At 39.7% G+C, this 19,162-nt stretch overlaps 2 protein-coding genes across 2 annotated transcripts; one reads left to right on the top strand and one right to left on the bottom strand.

Annotated features, from left to right (window-relative positions):
• Nucleotides 1–171: 171 nt before the first annotated feature.
• Nucleotides 172–6,858, top strand: SAMD15 (sterile alpha motif domain containing 15). The gene is made up of 3 exons (XM_081939827.1): nucleotides 172–307; nucleotides 4,906–5,004; nucleotides 6,019–6,858. Exons 1-3 carry the CDS (start codon nucleotides 275–277, stop codon nucleotides 6,316–6,318), a joined length of 432 nt encoding a protein of 143 aa, XP_081795953.1. The 5' UTR covers nucleotides 172–274; the 3' UTR covers nucleotides 6,319–6,858.
• A 164-nt stretch (nucleotides 6,859–7,022) lies between these two features.
• Nucleotides 7,023–19,153, bottom strand: NOXRED1 (NADP dependent oxidoreductase domain containing 1). The gene is made up of 8 exons (XM_081934530.1): nucleotides 18,838–19,153; nucleotides 16,310–16,455; nucleotides 15,728–15,903; nucleotides 13,689–13,873; nucleotides 11,090–11,270; nucleotides 9,972–10,126; nucleotides 9,370–9,577; nucleotides 7,023–7,683 (listed from the first exon to the last, which is right to left on the bottom strand). Exons 3-8 carry the CDS (start codon nucleotides 15,880–15,882, stop codon nucleotides 7,401–7,403), a joined length of 1,167 nt encoding a protein of 388 aa, XP_081790656.1. The 5' UTR covers nucleotides 15,883–15,903; nucleotides 16,310–16,455; nucleotides 18,838–19,153; the 3' UTR covers nucleotides 7,023–7,400.
• Nucleotides 19,154–19,162: the final 9 nt, after the last annotated feature.

The raw sequence follows: 19,162 nt of genomic DNA, 5'->3' as shown, positions 1-19,162 counted from the left end.
GCGCGGACGATGAAAACGAGAAGAAGGAGGAAGAGGAGGAGGAAGAAAATGAATGGGAAGACGATGAAGAAGAGGAGGAGGAAGAGGGCGAGTCGCCACCCCGCCGCCGCCGTTCTTCTCTCCTTAAGTCTCCGTCTTCGCTCAAAGAAGGCAGCCGGCCGTCGGCTGGATCCGATGTTCTGCTCGAAGCCGAATTGCTGCTCGAAGCCGAAGTCAAAGCTCCCACCATCGTTGGTCCTTTATATTTATCCTGGACGCCCGAGGAGGTGGCTGAATGGATCGGCGATTTGGGCTTCCCTCAGTACAAGTTAAGGCCGGCTTTCCTTGCAAGCAGAAGGGGAGGATATTCTAGTTCACAGCTCATATTAAGCCATAGTCCCCCCCCCCAGTAGGTCCCAAACTGGCTTATTTAGGGGACAGACACACACACACACACACATACACACACACACACAGTCGTAAATCAAACCTCCCCCCAATAACTTTAACCTTAAACTGTTTAACGTGGACCTCACCCTTTTCCTAAGAGGTCTGTAATGGGGCGTGCATAAGCGCACCAGCGTGCCTACCGTCCCTGTCTTACTGTCCCAATTTATTCATACCCATTTCAGAGGTGGAATTCAGCAGGTTCTGACCAGTTCTGGAGAACCGGTAGTGGAAATTTTGAGTAGGTTGGAGAACTGGTAAATACCATCTCTGACTGGCCATGCCCCCATCTATTCTCTGCCTCAGTGGTGGGTTTCAAAATTTTTAGAACCTCTTCTGTAGGTGTGGCCATCTTTGCGGGAGTGGCTTGCTGGCCATGTGACCAGGTGGGAGTGGCTTGTGGCCATGTGACCGGGTGGGAGTGGCTTGCCAGCCATGTGACTGAGTGGGTATGGCCAGCTTGTAAAATGTGATGAAACTCACTTAACTACGCTCTTGCTTAGCAACCAAAATGTTGGCTCAGAAACTCTGGCATTTGAAGCATGCAAGTCTTAAAGCTGTCAAGTTACAAGACCCTTGCGCCCCTAACCTTTTAGAAAGAAAAAAAAACCCCAGGGGTGTTCAAACTTGACAGCTTTCAGACTTGTGGACTTCAACTCCCAGAATTCCTCCTCTCGCTCTTCATCTTGATGATGTGTGGATGGGCGGGGGGGGGAGGGAGCTGGAACCGGTTCTAAATGGCACTGTAGATTTGTGGAACCTCTTCTATAGAAGAGGTTAGAACTGGCAGGAACCCACCCCTCCTCTGCCCCCAAGTCCCAGCTGATGGAGAGGGAATGGAGATTTTACAGTATCCTTTCCCTGCCACTCCCACCAAGCCATGCCCACCAAGTCAAGCCATGCCCACCAAGTCAAGCCATGCCCACAGAACCAGTAGTAAAAAAAATTGAATTCCACCACTGACCCATTTCCTGTGTTCATGTTCATGTTTATATTTATACCTGTTATCTCGTACATGTTTGACAAACTAAATTAATAAATAGATAAATAAATAAAATGTTGCTTTGCAGTGACTGGATTCAAACTGGATTTAAGCAGTGTTTGATCCACTTTAGCATGTTTGATGAATCCAGATTAGATACATAGTTTATGGTCTGTATAAACATAGTATACTGTATATACATAGATTGTGGATTCATATGTATGAATCCTACCACTGGTGATTTATTACAGTTAAACAATATACTGCTCAGCATAATGTGTGCATCCATAAGAAAAATAGCATTATTTGAGGCAAGGATTTGCTGATTTTCAAAAATAACCTACATTACTCAGTTCCACAATGCAGCAGTAATACAATAAAGCTATCCCAATGCAAGCTTCCCCCCTTTGCCCTGGTGTTGTGTTATAAAACAAAGGGTGGAATTTGTGTCATGTTTTAATACATTCCGCTTCCCAGTGACAGTGCAGCTAAGGCTGAGTGACAAAAATCCAGATCATCAGCAACAAAAGCTATAATCCAGATAATCCTCAATTTACGACCACAATTGAGTTCAAAATTTATATTGTTAAATGAGAAATTTGTTAAGCAAGTTTTTCCCCATTTTACAACTTTCCTTACCTCATTTGTTAAGTGAACAACTGCAGTTGTTAAATTAGTAACGTGGTTAAGTGAATTAGGTTTTCCCATTGACTTTGCTTATCAGAAGACCTCAGAAAGGGATCACATTACTCTGGGACACTGGAACTGTTATAAATGTGAGACAGTTGTCAATATAAAACACGTGTCCATGGGGATGCTACAGTCATAAGTGTGAAAAATGGTCATAAGTCACTTTTTTCAGTGTCATTGTACTGTCATGAACTATCACTAAATGAACTGTTGTAAGTTGAGGACCACCTGTGCCTCCTGGTTGCTATCCTTGTGACTATTTGGATTCTTACAGATTTTGTACATTGATCTGAAGCAGTGACGTGCGGTGAGGTTTATGGCTGGTGAGGCTGGTGACGTCATCAGGAAGGCGGGGAATGGGACCACGTGTGCTGGAGGCTCAGGCTGCCTCAGCCTCCAGCACACGTGATCCCATTCCCCGCCTTCCTGAGCATGCTCCGCCGGCTCGCGCTCCGCAGTCCTCGAAAGCGACTGGGGAACGACGAGAACCTTCCTGCCTCTGCTGGACTTTGCGCGCTCCTCGCGACTGCATATTGCAGTCGCGAGGAGCGCGCGAAATCCAGCAGAGGCAGGAAGGTTCTCGTCGTTCCCCAGTCGCTTTTGTGCCTTTGTCATCTGGGAGCGCCGACAACATTTCTGCCTCCGCCCTCCGCAGCTCCCGGGAGCGCCCGGACGGAGGTAGCCAGAATGGCGCCGAGGCAGTCCGGTGGGCGAGCGACCGAGGATCAGGCTGTCTCGCTCACTCTTTCGTCCACCCAGACCGCCTCGGCGTCGCTGTGGCTACATCCGTCCAGCCGCGCCCGGGAGCTGCGGAGGGTGGAGGCAGAAATGTTGTCGGCGCTGTCGCTTTCGTGCCTTCGTCATCCGGCAGCGCCAACAACATTTCTGCCTCCACCCTCCGCAGCTCCCGGGCGCACCCAGACGGATGTATATAATATTATAATATTATATATATATAGTATATAATATTTGTTTTCGTAGATTTTCACGGGTGTAGGTATGCTGGTTTTGTTGTATTCGGGTCTTTTCCCCTTACACGGGAAAAGACCTGAATACAACAAAACCAGCATAGTATATAATATTATATACTATTATTTCATGAAGAGAGGTGAGGCTCTGCCTCCCCTGCCTCCCCTGACCGCACGTCCCTGATTCTGAAGTGATAAACTTAAGTATTTTTTTTCATAAATAACATAACATAAATGTCACTTTTTTTCATTGAATGAGATGAGAGACAAAAGATACAAAGGACAAATGAGATGTAGGTTTATTCAGTCACTTGATTGTTTGTTTGTTTGTTTAGAAAATGTATGTGGCTGTCCAATTCATTCATGATGACTATGGGCTTACCCAAATATGCACTAATGCACTAATTTAATTTATTTAAAACATTTTATGGTCGCCCAACTTACAATGACTCCAGGCTTTCAAAACTAAAGAGCAACAAAGATGATTAGGGGACTCAAAGATAAAACATATAAAGAATGGTTGTTGGAACTGGATATGTCTAGTCTTATGAAAAGAAGTACTAGGGGTGACATGATAGCAGTGTTCCAATATCTCAGGGTCTGCCACAAAGAAGAGGGAGTCAAACTATTTTCCAAGGCACCTGAGGGTAGGACAAGAAGCAATGGGTGGAAACCAGGGACGTGCGGTCAGGGGAGGCAGAGCCTCATCGCTCTCATCATGAAAAGAAAAAAAAAGGGGAAAGGCACACGTGGTCCAATTCCCTGCCTTCCTGAGTCAACATGAAGGGGACTGCTCCGCCGGCTCACGCTCCACGGTTCCCTTCATGTTGACTCAGGAAGGCAGGGAATGGGACCACGTGTGCAGGAGGCTGAGGCGGTCCCCTTCATGTTGACTCAGGAAGGGGGGGGGAATGGGACCACGTGTGCAGGAGGCTGAGGCTGCCTCAGCCTCCTGCACACGTGGTCCCATTCCCCGCCTTCCTGATGATGTCACCAGCCTCACCAGCCATAAACCTCACCGCACGTCACTGGTGGAAACTAATCAAGGAGAGAAGCAACCTAGAACTAAGGAGAAATTTCCTGACAGAACAATTATCGGTAATCAGTGGAACAACTTTCCTCCAGAAGTTGTAAATGCTCCAACACTGGAAGTTTTAAAGAAGAGATTGGATAACCATTTGTCTGAAGTGGTTTAGGGTTTCCTGCCTAAGCAGGGGGTTGGACTAGAAGATCTCCAAGGTCCCTTCCAACTCTCTTATTCTATTCTATATTATAAAATATGCACTAACATGCACTAATGCACTGATTATAACATGGTTTATTTGGTTTTGTTAAACAGACTCATTTTAAGGAATGCCGTGATATATGAATTTAGGAAGATGTAGAATTTAGTTTCACATCATGGTCATATCCCTAGAAAGACTACCTTGATGGCGAAATAATTATTCACAAAGGATTTCGGTTATGGGATTCTTTCTATATGATATATAAAGAGGGAAACGCTTAAGGTTTGCAGAACTGACTTGAGTGTTGTAATGGTCTACAGTGTTGTATTGCAAAAGAAAAAAAGAAACAGAAGATAACCAATAAGGGGAAATTGGAACTACTAAATCACTGAAGAGTGCCATCCATTGCTACATGATTTGGTCTATTAATCTACTGCAGTATAACAGTGAGTTCAGTGGCATTTTAAAAATGTAAATATCCCAAAAATTTGTCTTTTGGATATTCATGAATCATGTTTTCATATTTTTGTAGGTGCTGCTAGCTAGTTTATTGGAAGAATGGAACATTTGAAGCTAATATTAATAATAATATTTCTTATTTTATTTTAAATAGGAGTGTTTTACCACAAATTTTATCTCAGGACGCAAACTCATATATGTAAATTGTTCAAATCTGCCACAGATTGGGATTTCTGACTTTGATCATATGAAGGTGAGAGCACATATATATTTGGATTGGTGGTGAAGGATATTACCAGGGACAAAATATATTGTGTAATGCCAGAGCTGTATGCCAGCTTCTTATAATAGTACATAAGTATGGTATAGTGATTAAGATAGTAGCCTACAAACCAGGAAACTCTGTGTTCAATTCTACTTTGGACATGAAAGCAAGGTGGATGACTTTGGGCCAGTCACCGTTTCTCAGCTCAGCCTTTCTCACAGGATTGTTATTGTTGTTATAGGGGAAAACAGAAGGAAGATATTATTCATGTTCACTGCTCTGAATCACCTATAAAGTAAAAGGTGAAGTAAAAATCTAATCAATAAATAAATACTATGGGAGAGCCAGTTTAGTGCAGTGTTTAAGGCTTCAGACTAAAAACCAGGAGACCATGGATTCTACTCCCTTACCTAGGCACAAAGCGAGCTGGGTGACCTCAGACTACTACCTTTCCCTCAGCCCTAGGAAGGAGACAATGACAAAGCATTTCTGAAAAATCTTGCCAAAAAAGCTGTAGGAATTTGCCAAGGGAGTCTCTGAGAATTGCATGTGATTGAACAGAAAAAAACCCCATAAAGTTAATTTAAACTAAAAGGATCCTATATGGCAGAATTTATTAATTATACTTTTTGTTCATACAGATAGGATGTTACCATGATGCTGTTGACTATTGATGATTTTACTTTTTATTAATTTTGTGGTTTTGTACTGACTTTCTCTGTAGATGTTTAACTTGTAAATGTTAAGAATGAAATGGATTTGTGTGACCATGTTTCTTTATTGTGGCAAAACCCATTTTAAACCTTTCGGTATATAAAAGATTAAGAACCAAAACTACACATAACAGTGGTGCATTTATATGATAGTGTATACTGCACTGGATTACTGTACATTATATGCCAGCCACTTCCTACCGGGTACTAAAATGACAATTGCGTAGGTTTAGAAAAATGAACATAGCAATTGTTTTCTAGATTTCCCCCCCTCTTTTTTTCTTTGCAGGAAATTTCAAAGCATGTACGAGAATTGCTGCAAATTGAGGAGCCCCGTTTTGAAAGAAGTATCACTCTCCCGCCTCGAGATAACATGGGGTTGTTCTTAGAACAAAAGTCTCGAACTGGAAAGCGCAGTGATGCTCTTAGCTATCCTCAGTTTGTTCAAGAAGCAAGGTTACAAGATTATGAACCAACGCCTCCAACCTCACCATATGGAGAACTGCAGCCTTCAACTCCACCTTATGAAGTTGAGTCAATTCCACCAGATGAAGAACTACAACAGACAAGTTCATTGTTCTCAAAATAATAGAAAATGTTTATTGTTCACATATTTCAGATATTATATTGTAAATATTTCTGCATTTCTATTTCAGTTTTCACAGGGAACAAAATTGTATATGGATACTGTTTAACCAGTATCCTAATCCTAAACTTGGTATCATGGAGAAAGTGCTTACTGATGGATGCAAAACAGAAATCTTTGCACATAAGTAATGCAAAATAAAGTTATATGTGAATTCAGAGGATTGTTCTTACTGGCATTTATGATGAAGTCTTATCATTTGTCCTGTGAGGACTCTTATAAGAATATATGGGGCTTCAAGACAGCTGCCATACATTAATGAGTTGCTTTAAATATTTAGGAACATTTGACAGCATCCCTTACAAAAACACTAAAGTCAGGCAGTGCTTCTTAAAATGTTCCAGTGCCATATAAAATTAAGAAATTTTACCACTGAAATTTGCTAATTTATAAGCAATGTGATTTAAAACTTTCATTTCTTTAGAAGTACATCCATTAATTTCACTGCAGGTCTAATCTTATTCTAAACTGGAACAAATGATCATTATATTTAGTTAAGCCAATTATATTTGTTAATGTTCTTAAGTTTTAAATAAATGCAAAGGTGAAGCAACATGAAAAATCAAACAACCAAACTTATAAATACAGTATTTAGAACATAATTTATATCTGAAAAGTAGACTTATGAATGCCACGGGGGTAACGATTTCAGATCTAAAAGATACAATAAAACACAAGCTTCAATTAAAAAGCTATATATGACAGGGTATGACATGGTGGAATTTGTGCACAAAATGACAGTGAAACATACTACTGTATACTGTATTCATGTGAATGCAACATTGACATGTATGATAGAAAGGGAGACGTACTCTCTAAATCATGTGAACTTTGAAAAAAAAATTCCTTTGATTTTGCATTTATGCCTAATTTTTCACTGCAAAATTTAATTTTCAATTGGTTTTCATTAATATTTACCATTTGAATTCCTATGACACCATTATAGACAGTACTCCCAAAGTTCTTTTAATGCTAAAACTGAGAGAAATCCCCCACACACACACACTTCTAACAGCTTGGATAATTTATAAGTCTTCAGAATCAGTACTAGATGTCTCTTCTGTTTTCTTTGCGGAAATTTCATCAATTTGAAAAACCAACGATTTAGTAGGTTTCAGCAGCACTGCGGATAGAGGTATCTTTTTTGTCATAGATGTCGTCAAATCTTTACTTTTCATGGCCAATGCTGTTAGCATGTTAAAGTAACATGAAGCAATGATTTCTTGAAGAGATGTATTTGTTTCAAGAAGCTGGCTAAGAGGTGAGTCTTTTAGCTGTACAGTTGTTATATCAAACCAGGGGAAGGAACTAGAAGAGAAAAGTCTATTATGTATAGGTCCTGAAGTTATACGATAACTGTTTTATCACTGCAGAGGAATGGAAATGGGAGTATATTTAATGATTAAGCGTCAGTCTCTAAAGGTTCTTCAGGCATCTATCACAGTTTCTTTTTGTATGTATGTAATTTATCACTTACTCCAAATAGGTCATCTAGACAGAACTGTACTCCCAGTACCCTATTTTGGGGAGGAAAGGGAACTGAAGCCAAGGTACTTAGTTCCCTGAAAAACCTTCATGTGGAGGTAACACCAACTCCACAGTTCCCAAAATATGCATGTGCTGCCCTGGGGGCTTCTAAATTTTCAAGGAAAGCACAGCAGTACTTTGTATCTGTCACTCTGTAAAATATTAGCTGTTAGTTCAGAGTTCTGGTCTAGGGTCACTGAAAAAACCAGTAAAGGTACCAGGAACTAAAAAAGTTTGGGAACTCTGAGTTGGTCCCTTTTCTGATGGCATTCAGAAAGATGTTAAAGACAGAACTTTATTTTAACTAGATTGGGCCATCACTTTTTTATTTTTAAGATATCCATTAGTTGTTTTGTTATATTTTTTTAGTTGTTATTTGTTTGTTATTATTTAGGATTGTATTCGTTTAGTTGTTATTTGTTTGTTATTATTCAGGGGATGATCCTGTCATGGTTGCCTCTGTATTCCAGAGATTAACAAGGCACTGTACACAATGGGAAGATGGGAAAATCCCCAATCACTATTCAAAACCCTTGAGACCTATCAGGTACTTTGGATAGAAGAGCATCTTAATTGACCCTTCTTCTCTGCAGATGTAAGTAGCTTCAGTTAATCCTATTCTCACAAGAAAGTGAGCTGCCCCTGACAAAAAGACTGCAAGAAACATTTCCCCAGAACTAGATCATATTCTATTTTCTCCAAGACAAAGACCAGATGTAGTGGATGGCCAGCCTTGTAGGTCAGGCCAGTGATGACCTGGCATAAGCCCAAGATTGCCATAATGGCCACCAAAATGCCCAAAGTGCAATTATGTGGCCATAGGTGGGGGAGTAACCATCGGAACTTCAAAATGGCTTGTGACTGTCTTTTACCAGGTAGGTTGTAACTTCGAACAATTGCTAAGCAACCAGTTGTAAATCAAGGACTACCTGTATACAGTGCCTCTGTGATGGCCTGAACATATTTACCTCACAACATGTACATAAAATCATTTTTACCTTCAGGATTACTCATAAGAGAAATGCCTTCAATTTATGACAAAATTGCTACAAATGCAAATTGTGTTTTCAGTAGCCTCCACATGACTTTAGAAGCAGCCCCATCTGAAACAGGACATGGGACAAATTATGAAAAATGCCGGCTGAATTGTACAAGGACTCAAATTGTATATATCCAAGAGATTAGGTATTATGCACCGATAGATCTCAAGCTGAGGTACAGGAAGGAAGGAGCCAGCGTGTATATCCCCATTCTCTTATACCTTTGGAATCTGATGTCTTACTGGAGATTTGAGCTCGTTTGGACAGAGATTCCTGCACTTTGGTACTTTTTAGGAGTGTTACTCATTTCTTTTAAAAAACTAAGCCACTAATTAATCATCAAATCCACAAATGATGCATTATCAATTTTTAAAATGTTGGATAAAACAAGATTAAACAAAACAATTTTCTACTGGATTTTACTTACTCAGCAGCAGCCAAGGAGGAAGCAAAGGCTGGGTTGGTAAAATGTTCACAAACTAGAAATGGAGATGAGGGGGTGGCATTGTCTTCACAAAAACATACTTGATTGAGCAATCCCAGAGCCCTTGTATAGGATAAACGTTGTTGGGTATAGCTATTTAAAGCTGTATAAAATACAGCTGCCAGCCACTTCATGTTGACAGCTATTTCACCTGAAAAATAAGGAAATATTGTTTTTCATTTTGTTTCCTCTTTAATAGCCTTCTTCTTACCTGTTACCCTTCCATCACTCTGAGTCATAATGGCCAATGGAAAACACCAAGTTGGAGAACATTGTTTAAAGCTTAAACTGTAAAATGCAAGCTAATAAAGGGAGATGTTTGCACTGCTCCTGCTTTGAATATTTCTCAATTGACTTTTCTTTCTATAGCCATCTTTACCATCTCATTCTGCTACATGGATAGGTCAGGCATCACAGGGGCTGATAGCATATTGCATCGTTGTCACTGATACTAATTTTCGGACAGAACACAGATAGTTCTATAAGCCGGAAAAGAACAAGGGGAAAAGTTCCATTTTTCACAAGGCTTGCAATAGTCCACCTACTCTTGGAATTGCAAGGACATGTCGCCTGGATAACTGCTGTATCTTTGAGGGCTTCCAGAACTGTCCTGTTAGCCTCCCACATACAAAAAGAGCTGTTCTCAGAGCACTTGTACTGTGGCCTCAAGATTGAAGAGGAGCAAATAAGTTGCTTCAACCTGAAAGTAAGAAAGATCTTAAATTATGCCATTGGATTAAGCATCAAAAAGTAAGTCTGCAAAAAGTATGTATCTATAAGGTAAAAGGTAAAGGTTCCCCTTATACATTTGTGCTAGTCATTCCTAACTCTAGGGGGCGGTACTCATCTCTGTTTCAAAGCTGAAGAGCCTGCACTGTCCAAAGACATCTCCGTGGTCATGTGGCCGGTATGACTAAATGCTGAAAGCGCACAGAACACTGTTATCTTCCCACCAAAGGTGGTCCCTATTTTTTTACTTGCATTTTTACATGCTTTCGAACTGCTAGGTTGGCAGAAGCTGGGACAAGTAACGGGAGCTCACTCTGTTACACGGTGCTAGGGATTCGAACCACTGAACTGCCGACCTTTCTGATTGACAAGCTTAGCATCTTAGCCATTGAGCCATGCCAATTCTCAGGTACTTTGTTCAGCTAATTATTGCTTACGCACTGTACATACACAGAACGAGCATGTTATGTACTGGTATATATTGATATCTTGTTCTACTGTACATGAACACAATAAAAAAGATATATGCTTATACCTTTGAAAATACAATCACAAAATATATGGCTATTAGCTAGAAATGGCAGTAGCCTTAATACTCAAGCCTGGCTTTCACAATTTGACTAAAGTGTCTACTACAATGCCATTCTTATTCTTCATATATAAGACCTAAGATATGTACAGCCAAATTCAATTTCTGGTGACTGCACTCATGTCATGTTCATATAATGTATATAGAGGCTCATATATTGAGCTGTTCTAGGAATAAACATCCGGGGAGGGAGCATGATATTTCCAATTCAAATAAGATACAATATTATATAGATATAATAATAATAATAATAATAATAATAATAATAATAATAATAATAATAATAACAACAATAACAATAACAATAACAACAACAATAATAAGTGATATAATAATGCACAATACCTAGTCAAAGGGATTGCTGTGACCAGGCTGTATATAATACAAGAGTTTTTGAGAGAACCTTGAATTTCGGAACATATATGTGGAATATGACATGGAAGACAGCAGAGAAAAGCAACATCTGCCCAGCCTACCAGCTGCTTGTTGTTATAGACACATGCAACTCCCAGCTTGTGGAATTCTACTAAAAAAAGATAATGAAAAAAATATTTAATTTCTGCTCCCTTAATTAAAGAGGCTACAATCTTTAGTTTCCTTCTAAATCTCCAGAAAAATAAGCGTGTTAATTTGTTACAATATTATTGTTGCATCTTCTTCTTTTAGCTTTTTTAGACAATACAGATTTGATCTTATAGCACAGTAACCCCCAACCTTTCGGGCACCAGGGACCGGTACCATGGAGAGATGTTTTTCTGTGAACTGGAGGGGACGTGGTTTCTTGTGCTGCTTACATCCCATGGATGTGGGTTTGCTTATTTGCGCGGCCTGGTTTCTGCCATGCTGCGGATCAGTGCTGGTCCATGGACCGGGGGTTGGAGACCCCTTTTATAGCAGACCTGTTGTGCTCCAGCAGGAGCCGTTGGAGCTGCCACCAGACTCCGACAGTGAGGGTTCCTATGAGTCGGCTCTGGAGGATGTGGAGGATCCTGGACAGGGTTCCGACTCTGAGCAGGGATCAGAGAGGCTGGTTGGCCACTAGGAGGCGCCTGAGGCATGGAGCAGTGGTGAAAGCCAAAGGGAGTGTGCTCCTGACGTCATGCCTTGGAGCAGTGGGGAGGAGATAAGGGAGTGGTTTCTGGACGCCTGGCAATGGAGAGCTGATAGACGTAGAGAACAGCTACGCATTTACAAGAGATGATTGGACTCAGGTGATCGTAATCAGGCTCCTCTCAAGGCTATTTAAGGAGGGACTTTCCGAAAGTTGTTTTGCAGGAATCAACTTATCATTAGAGTTGGATACGCTCTCAAATCTGTGTCGTACCTTGGCAGGGTGGATTGCTGCCAAGGTGTTATCTGGACTGCGGCAGGCTGGATTGCTGCCAAGATGTTATCTGGACCTCGGCAGGCTGGATTGCTGCCAAGGTTTAAACTGTATGTAAATAAAACATCTTGCAGAGACCTTGTTTCGGAGTGCTTTGGTATACGAGAAGGGGGGTCAGAACACAGACCTATACTTTTTGTCTCTCACTCTTTTTAGTTTATAGTTATTATCCTTAACAATTTGTAGACACACATTATTTTTATGTTATAATTATTGATTTTATAGTCTATATTTTTTTCTTTATGCTGATTAATGATCGCAACAAAGATACATATAGTATCTATGTCATCCTATCAGTCTTGGCTACAATGGCTAGTGATCAGGGATTATGGGAACTGAAATCAAAGAACATAGAGAGTACAATAGCATCACTGGTGCGATGTGTATGTTCTATATCTCCATAAAGATAAAGATTGTATATAAATGTGTATAAAAATAACAAAGATTGTCATTCTGGGACTTCTACAATATAAACTAAAACCACACCAGATGAAAATATGAAAATAATAGAAGTGGGGATATATGGTTTGGAGGGAGGGATAACATTTAGTTCCTTCTACAGGTAGTCCTTGACTTATGACCACAATTGGGACCAGAACGTCCATTGTTAAAGCAGATGGTTGCTAAGTGAGTCTTGCCTCTGGTTGTTAGTGAATCACTTAATTCAGTGAATCATGTGTTTGTTAAGCAAATCTGGCTTGGCTTCCCTCATTGATTTTGCTTGTTGGAAGCTCCCTGGGAAGGTTGTTGAATGGTGATCATGTGACCTTGAGATGCTCCAACCATGGTAAATAGATGCTAATTGCCAAGCACCTGAATTTTGATCACATGACCATGGGGATGCTGTGATGGTTGTAAGTGTGAATACTGGTTGTAAGTCACTTAAAACGGATGCTAAACAAAAGGTTGTAAGTTGAGGACTACCTGTACTGCATCAGTTATTAATAAATTATATTTTACTTTGATTTTATAGATTTCATTTTCCTTCTGAGTCCCAAGAATTCCTAGGGTAATGATGATAAAAGAAAGCACCTCTGTTTTTACAAATTGGATTTTTCAATGGGAAAGTGGCAGCTAACTGGGCCAGTCTTTAGCAAACACTCATTTCCCTGCTTAGGATAACCTGGAGGATAAACTTTTCCCCAAGACAAAGGTGCCATTTGGATGCAACCAAACAGTATTCCTTTTAAACAAACCCTGAGACTTTTTGTATTTGTTTCCTATGATTTGGCAGCAAAAAATCTTACTGTAACTATAATATTTAATTTAACAAAGCACACCATCTCATGTTTTTAACTGTTATGGGTAACTTTTTATGAATTCTTTTCACAATTATGCTTGGCAACTGTTCAAAGTCAAAAGTTGATAGTAAGAAAAGGAATCAATAAGTTGCTATAATGAAATATAAGTCGAGACTAAGGATGAGTAGTTGTGAAGGAAAATATACAAAGGACATGCAATGTATTATTAGAACATGAATTCTACTACTATATAGAAAGGACTTTTGAGCTTTGTGTGTGATGAAGCTTCTTGTCTGTGTTTCATACACCTGATTCTTACATAGAGTTTCTGGCCGTCTTGTGGAGATCTGGATGTTCTTTCCTGAAATGGCACCCAAATGTAGCAATGCTCGGGCTAGTTGTTTCCCAAGATGGCCTCCACCAATAATCCCAATGTTCAGTCTTTGATTATCCTCAGGAGCCTGGGAACCAGCGGGTACATCCCCACAATTCTCTTCTTTCTGTCTGAGGGAAACCCCGAAACAGTTATTATTACATATACATACATAAAATTCAAAATGTAAAATATTTGCTATCTATTTCTTAGAACATGAATGGGCAACTGTGTAGAAAATATCTTGGGATGATAGGCTGAATTTGAGTCAGCAGTCTGATATGTTCATGAAAAAGCCACTTTAAGCTGGATCACTAGAAGTGCATTTGCTGAAACACAGCGGTTTTGTTCTAGTCTGCTTTGGTTAAGGTCACCCTGACTACTAGAATCCAATTCATTAAGAATGATGCAGGCTAATGACAATATGCTCGGTGACAATCAGGAAGAGAAGTTAAAGAATGAGAAAAACATATAAGAGCAGATGGATGTAACTTTGATATTTTAACCTTGAAAAGATAAGATTGAAAAATTGTCCTACTATGTAGTCTTACTTGGCTCTATGCTATTCTATCACATATAAGCCTAGGCTGATAGTTATTTTCAGCAAACAGCAGTCCCAGTTTAGAGCAAAAGAACTATACAATTTTATAATGGGAAAGGGAAGACTGCTGCTTTTTGTGACTCGGGATCCTCCTGGGCTCATGGTTCCTTCACATAGATAATGCTAACCACAGGGACCACAGCATCAAGTCTTCTCAGTGCCCTACACTCTCTATGGCAGTCTTTTTCCATCTTGGCAGCTTTAAGATGGATGGACTTCAACTCCCAGAATTCTCTAGTCAGCAAATTGGCTGGAGAATTCTGGGAGTTGGAATCCACCCATCTTAAAAGATGCCAAGGTTAAGAAACATTGCTCTATGGAGTAGCATACCCTGCAGGATGCCTTCCTTCTTGGTTTTTATAAATGTTATTAAAACAGGATTGTTTCATCAGTAGCTGGAATGCTGTGAACTTGTTTCTTCTAGTAAAGGAAAGGCTTTTGATTCAAGGTTATTGTTCCCATGGGGTTAAATGATATTGTAATTTTATTTTCACTTTTGTTTCTGATCTAATTTATGGAAGTTGGGGAGTATGCCCCTTGAGAATTTTTCACAACTAGAGCATCCTTTTCAATCCCCCAAAACAACATTTTAGAATTCCTAAACATTGCTATTATTTACATTTGAAAATTCAAGATCTTTGTTAATATTGCTATAAATTCTTCAGAGGTCTAGTAGTAACTCCTAAGATATCTATCATTGTCCAATCATGTTGTTTTACTCTAAAAGTATAATTTATATTTACTTATAATTTCAATTTCTTTGACCACTCATTTGCTTGAGACAGAAGATTAAAAGCCAACAATATAAACAAATAAAATAACTGCAAATGAGAGTCTTCCGTAGATTTGTCAGAGGAAAACATCCATAACAGACAATCTCCATGATTCATGGAATGTCCTGAAGAAGAGTCAATGGAAAAAGCTAGGTCTATAACGTTCTCTTGAAGGACATTGCGGTTGGGGCTGAAGGGACATTAGGGAGAATAGTGTTCCAGAGGGCAGTGACAGAGAAAGCTTGCCTCCTGGATCCTCTAAGATGGCATTATTTAATACAGTGTGGTCTTAGGCCCCTTGGGGGAAGGTCTCCCATGACCCTCTCAGGTACCTGCAAAATCATAATTATTTTCAGCCTATGTTGATTTTTAATTTTAATTTTTAATACGGTAAATGTTAATAGGTATAACCCATAAAAACAAAAATCCTTTTGGGTTTCTCCATATTTTTTTTAAGTGGGAAGAGGTCCTAAAACATTTTTTTAAGTTTATGAAATGTTAATTTAATAGATGAGACCAGAAGGGATTGTGTCAGTTCTTATTGAAGGAGTAGGCACAATGGGAGAAAGAAACAGAGAAGGAGAGAGAGAAAGATATTTTTTTTGCCTTACTTGGTGGCATTGAGTAATTTGCAGAAGAAAAGTGCATGGGCACAAGCATTCACCATCAATCCTTTGGCACAAGACCTCAGATGAAACAGTGGCTCATTTGTCCCAATCCCATAATCTGGCTGGAAAGTCTTTAGGTTTGCCATAATAGTGGCCATTTCAATTGTCTGTGAGAGCAACTGAAATCATAATACAAATTACTCTTGTTGACCAACTGATGGTGGCCATCCATTGCATTAGTGTGTTATTAAAGCAAGAGACAGTTCAGTTATGGCACATGCTGTAAAACATGTACAGCACCTAGTAATTGGAAGGGGTAATGACAGTTTTTGTTTCTAATCTATTTTATGATGAACACTTATTAATAAACAATTCTCTAGGAAAGTCTCCAAACTTGAGCCTTCCCTGAAGTTTTAGATTATCTATCGACCCCCTAAACATTTGTTACATGAAAATAATTTTATAACTATCACTTTAATAGTACTATAACAATAGAGAATGTTGGGCAACCATATCAATATCTTTAATAAATACTTCATAAAATAGATATTATTTAAAGTATGAAAAATATAAGACTTAACATACCTTTTAATTGAAACTTGATATTATTAATGAGAAGGACGTATCTGATAAGCATCAACAAAGGGCACTGATATTTGGTTGGAAATTGGTGGGATAGTCTTGCCCACTATGCGAGGTGAACAGGAAGGCTGTACATACATATATCCTTTCTAGAACGGAGAAGATGAGAGAGACAAGGGAAAGGGTAGAAGGTCAAAGACACAAAACACAAAGCACACTAGTAAATGAGACCATCTAACCCCGGGTAACACTGTTTCACCACTAGCCGCCTCATCTTCAGAACTAGGAATTGGCATAGAGCTCTACAGAGACCTCAAAAGATAACTGACTTGGGTCTTCCATTATTTATCATTATTTAAACCCTAGGCCCCTATAACATGGGGTGCTTCAGGGCTCAAATCTTTCACCCCTTCTCTCACATCTGCATGAGATTGCTGGGAGAAGTCATCTGATGGCACAGGACATGGTATTATTAGTAAGCATCTATCCCTGGCTGACCATGCAACACTCTCTTAATGCTGGATCAGTACATGGAAGCTATAAACATTTGGATGGTGAGAAACTGATTCCACCTCAACCCTACCGAGATAGAGTGATTCTAGATCTTTGATTCTTCTAGATTTGATGAGACATCATCTCTGGTTCTTGCTGGGGTTGTGCTCCTCTGGGCAGGCCTGGTTTACGTTTGGGGGATTCTCCTGGACTTGTGGCTCCTGTTCAAGGTATCAGCCATGACTGGGGGACCTTTGCACAGATTTACCCTCTGTGCAAACTACACACATTCCTGGACTGGGAGGCCTTGCAATATAGTCTACATGGAGCTGCCCTTAAAGACCATCAGGTCTCTGCCCTTTTGGCCTTCAAAAATCTTGAAGAGCTGTCTCTTCCTGCAAGCATTTGTGTGCAGTGGGGCTAGAACCCAATAAAGTTGACTGTTGATGTGTGGGAAATATTGTTATTGGGAATGACAATGTGTGACAGTGAGCAGAGTGGCTTATGGTTTGTAAGCCACCCAGAGACATGATGCATATGATGGGTGGCTGAGTATTAAATACATGAATAGATGCGCTTAAAATTAAACTAGTGTGTAAAATATAAGCCGACATTTTACATAAATGTATTTTAGAACCAGGAAGATATAAACAAGGCAGTAAACGGTTGTTGCCAAAATAAGCAGCCTATTGTATTCATGTTATTTGCAGCTATGTAGACAACAGAGAATAAAATAAGACACAGCAAACTATTACAAATCCTGAAACAAGTGGGACTAGATGATAAAGACATCCTAATCATAAAGAATCTATATTGGCATCAGGTAGCAAATGTGAGACTAGGCCAAAAATACTCAGATGATGCAGAAATATGAAGAGGGGTTAGACAGGGCTGTATTCTGTCTGTACTGTTGTTTAATATATACTCTGAGTCAATTTTCAATTAAGCACTGGAAAATTATTAATGCTGGCCTCAAAAGTAAACTCTGTTCAGATCAACAATTTAGGATATGCTGATGATACAGTTCTTCTTGCCAGTAAGCATGAAGACCTTCAGAGTCTCAGAAATATCTGAAAAATATGGCTTGAAGCTCAAAAACCAAGATCATGGTCGTCAGCAAACAACTCGTTAATTTACTACTGATCAATTTGGAAGGAATCCCACTAGAAAAAGTTGAAAGGATCACGTATCTTGGTTTTAATTTACATGAAAGCTGGGACATGATCAGTGAAGTAAAGACAAGGATAGAAAAAGCTCAAACAGCATTCTTCAAAATGAAAAAGGTCTTCTGCAGTCACGAGATAAGCCTAAGTCTGAAAATCAGGCTTCTCAGATGTTACATCTTTTCTATCCTGCTCTACGGAGTGGAGAGTTGGTCTCTGACAGAGAACCACTTGAAGAAATTAGAAGCATTTGAAATGTGGATATACAGGTTGCTGTTGCATATAAGCTGGGTTGAGAAAATCACAAATGAGGTGGTGATAAGTTGCCTGAGTAAATAAAGGGAAATCATCAAAGCCATTAAAAAGTGAAAGTTAGACTATTTTGGACATGTGATGTGACACCCAGAAAATACAGCGTCCTTCACTTAATCCTCCAGGGAAAAAAATGAAGGCAAATAAGGTCCAGGCAGAAGAGGTCATGGCTTCAAAACCTAAGGGACTGGCTTGGACAAAACTCAGCAGCACTTTTTGATGCGGCTGTTGACAAAAATAGGATTGCCAACATGATCGCCAACGTCCGATGGCGGATATGGCACAAGAGGAAGAAACAACAGAGTATATGGTGAATGGAGAGCACAGGGACACTTTCCCTAATCCAGGAAAGCACAATCTAGGTGTCCTCCAGATATAAAATTAGAAACACAAGTAATCTATGCAGCAGGATAAACAGATGGGAGCCTCAATTACCAGCCTACCTCTCAAAGGCAACTTATTTAGCTTACAAGGTACTCTAATCCACTCCTCCTAAAAAGAAACATTAAAATGAAGTGCAGACTACAAAAGGAATAATTCTGATAGTCCTTGTTTTATACTTACAATATATAGCTTCTGAGAGTGAAGCACCAAATGGAACCAGTGTTCTAGCTCTGACAGTTTGTGATTGGTTCAAAATAAAAACTGTTAAACGGCATAACCTCCAGTTCCTTATCAGAGGGCAAGTTTATTTGAATGTCAGGACAAAACTTTCCCCAACAAAAAACCACTTTTGTCAGCACGTAGACAAATGGAAAAGAAAACCTGAGTTACCAGGTACGGAAACCACCAGTTGCATTGCACCAAATTTGTTTAGGTTTCTGGCTCCTTCCCACCAATTACCGTTCTGGTCTGCAACTAAGGTCATACTCCAAACATAAGGCTGTCA

This window comes from Natrix helvetica (assembly GCF_964273705.1).
Source record: "Natrix helvetica genome assembly, chromosome: 1".
NCBI classification, from domain to species: Eukaryota; Metazoa; Chordata; class Lepidosauria; order Squamata; family Natricidae; genus Natrix; species Natrix helvetica.
The sequence above is the reverse complement of the archived record's forward strand: the minus strand, read 5'-3'. Positions and strand labels throughout refer to the sequence as shown.

Bases quoted from the DNA above. Each gene is read 5' to 3' on its own strand.
- SAMD15 (XM_081939827.1), top strand. From the start codon at position 275: ATGGATCGGCGATTTGGGCTTCCCTCAGTACAA. The intron at 308-4,905 runs GTTAAGGCCGGC...TATTTTAAATAG, and splicing joins TTGGGCTTCCCTCAGTACAA to GAGTGTTTTACCACAAATTT. The intron at 5,005-6,018 runs GTGAGAGCACAT...TTTTCTTTGCAG, and splicing joins CTGACTTTGATCATATGAAG to GAAATTTCAAAGCATGTACG.
- NOXRED1 (XM_081934530.1), bottom strand. From the start codon at position 15,882: ATGGCCACTATTATGGCAAACCTAAAGACTTTCCAGCCAGATTATGGG. The intron at 13,874-15,727 runs GTAAGGCAAAAA...GGTTTCCCTCAG, and splicing joins AAATTACTCAATGCCACCAA to ACAGAAAGAAGAGAATTGTG. The intron at 11,271-13,688 runs GTAAGAATCAGG...ATCTTTTTTTAG, and splicing joins AAGACGGCCAGAAACTCTAT to TAGAATTCCACAAGCTGGGA.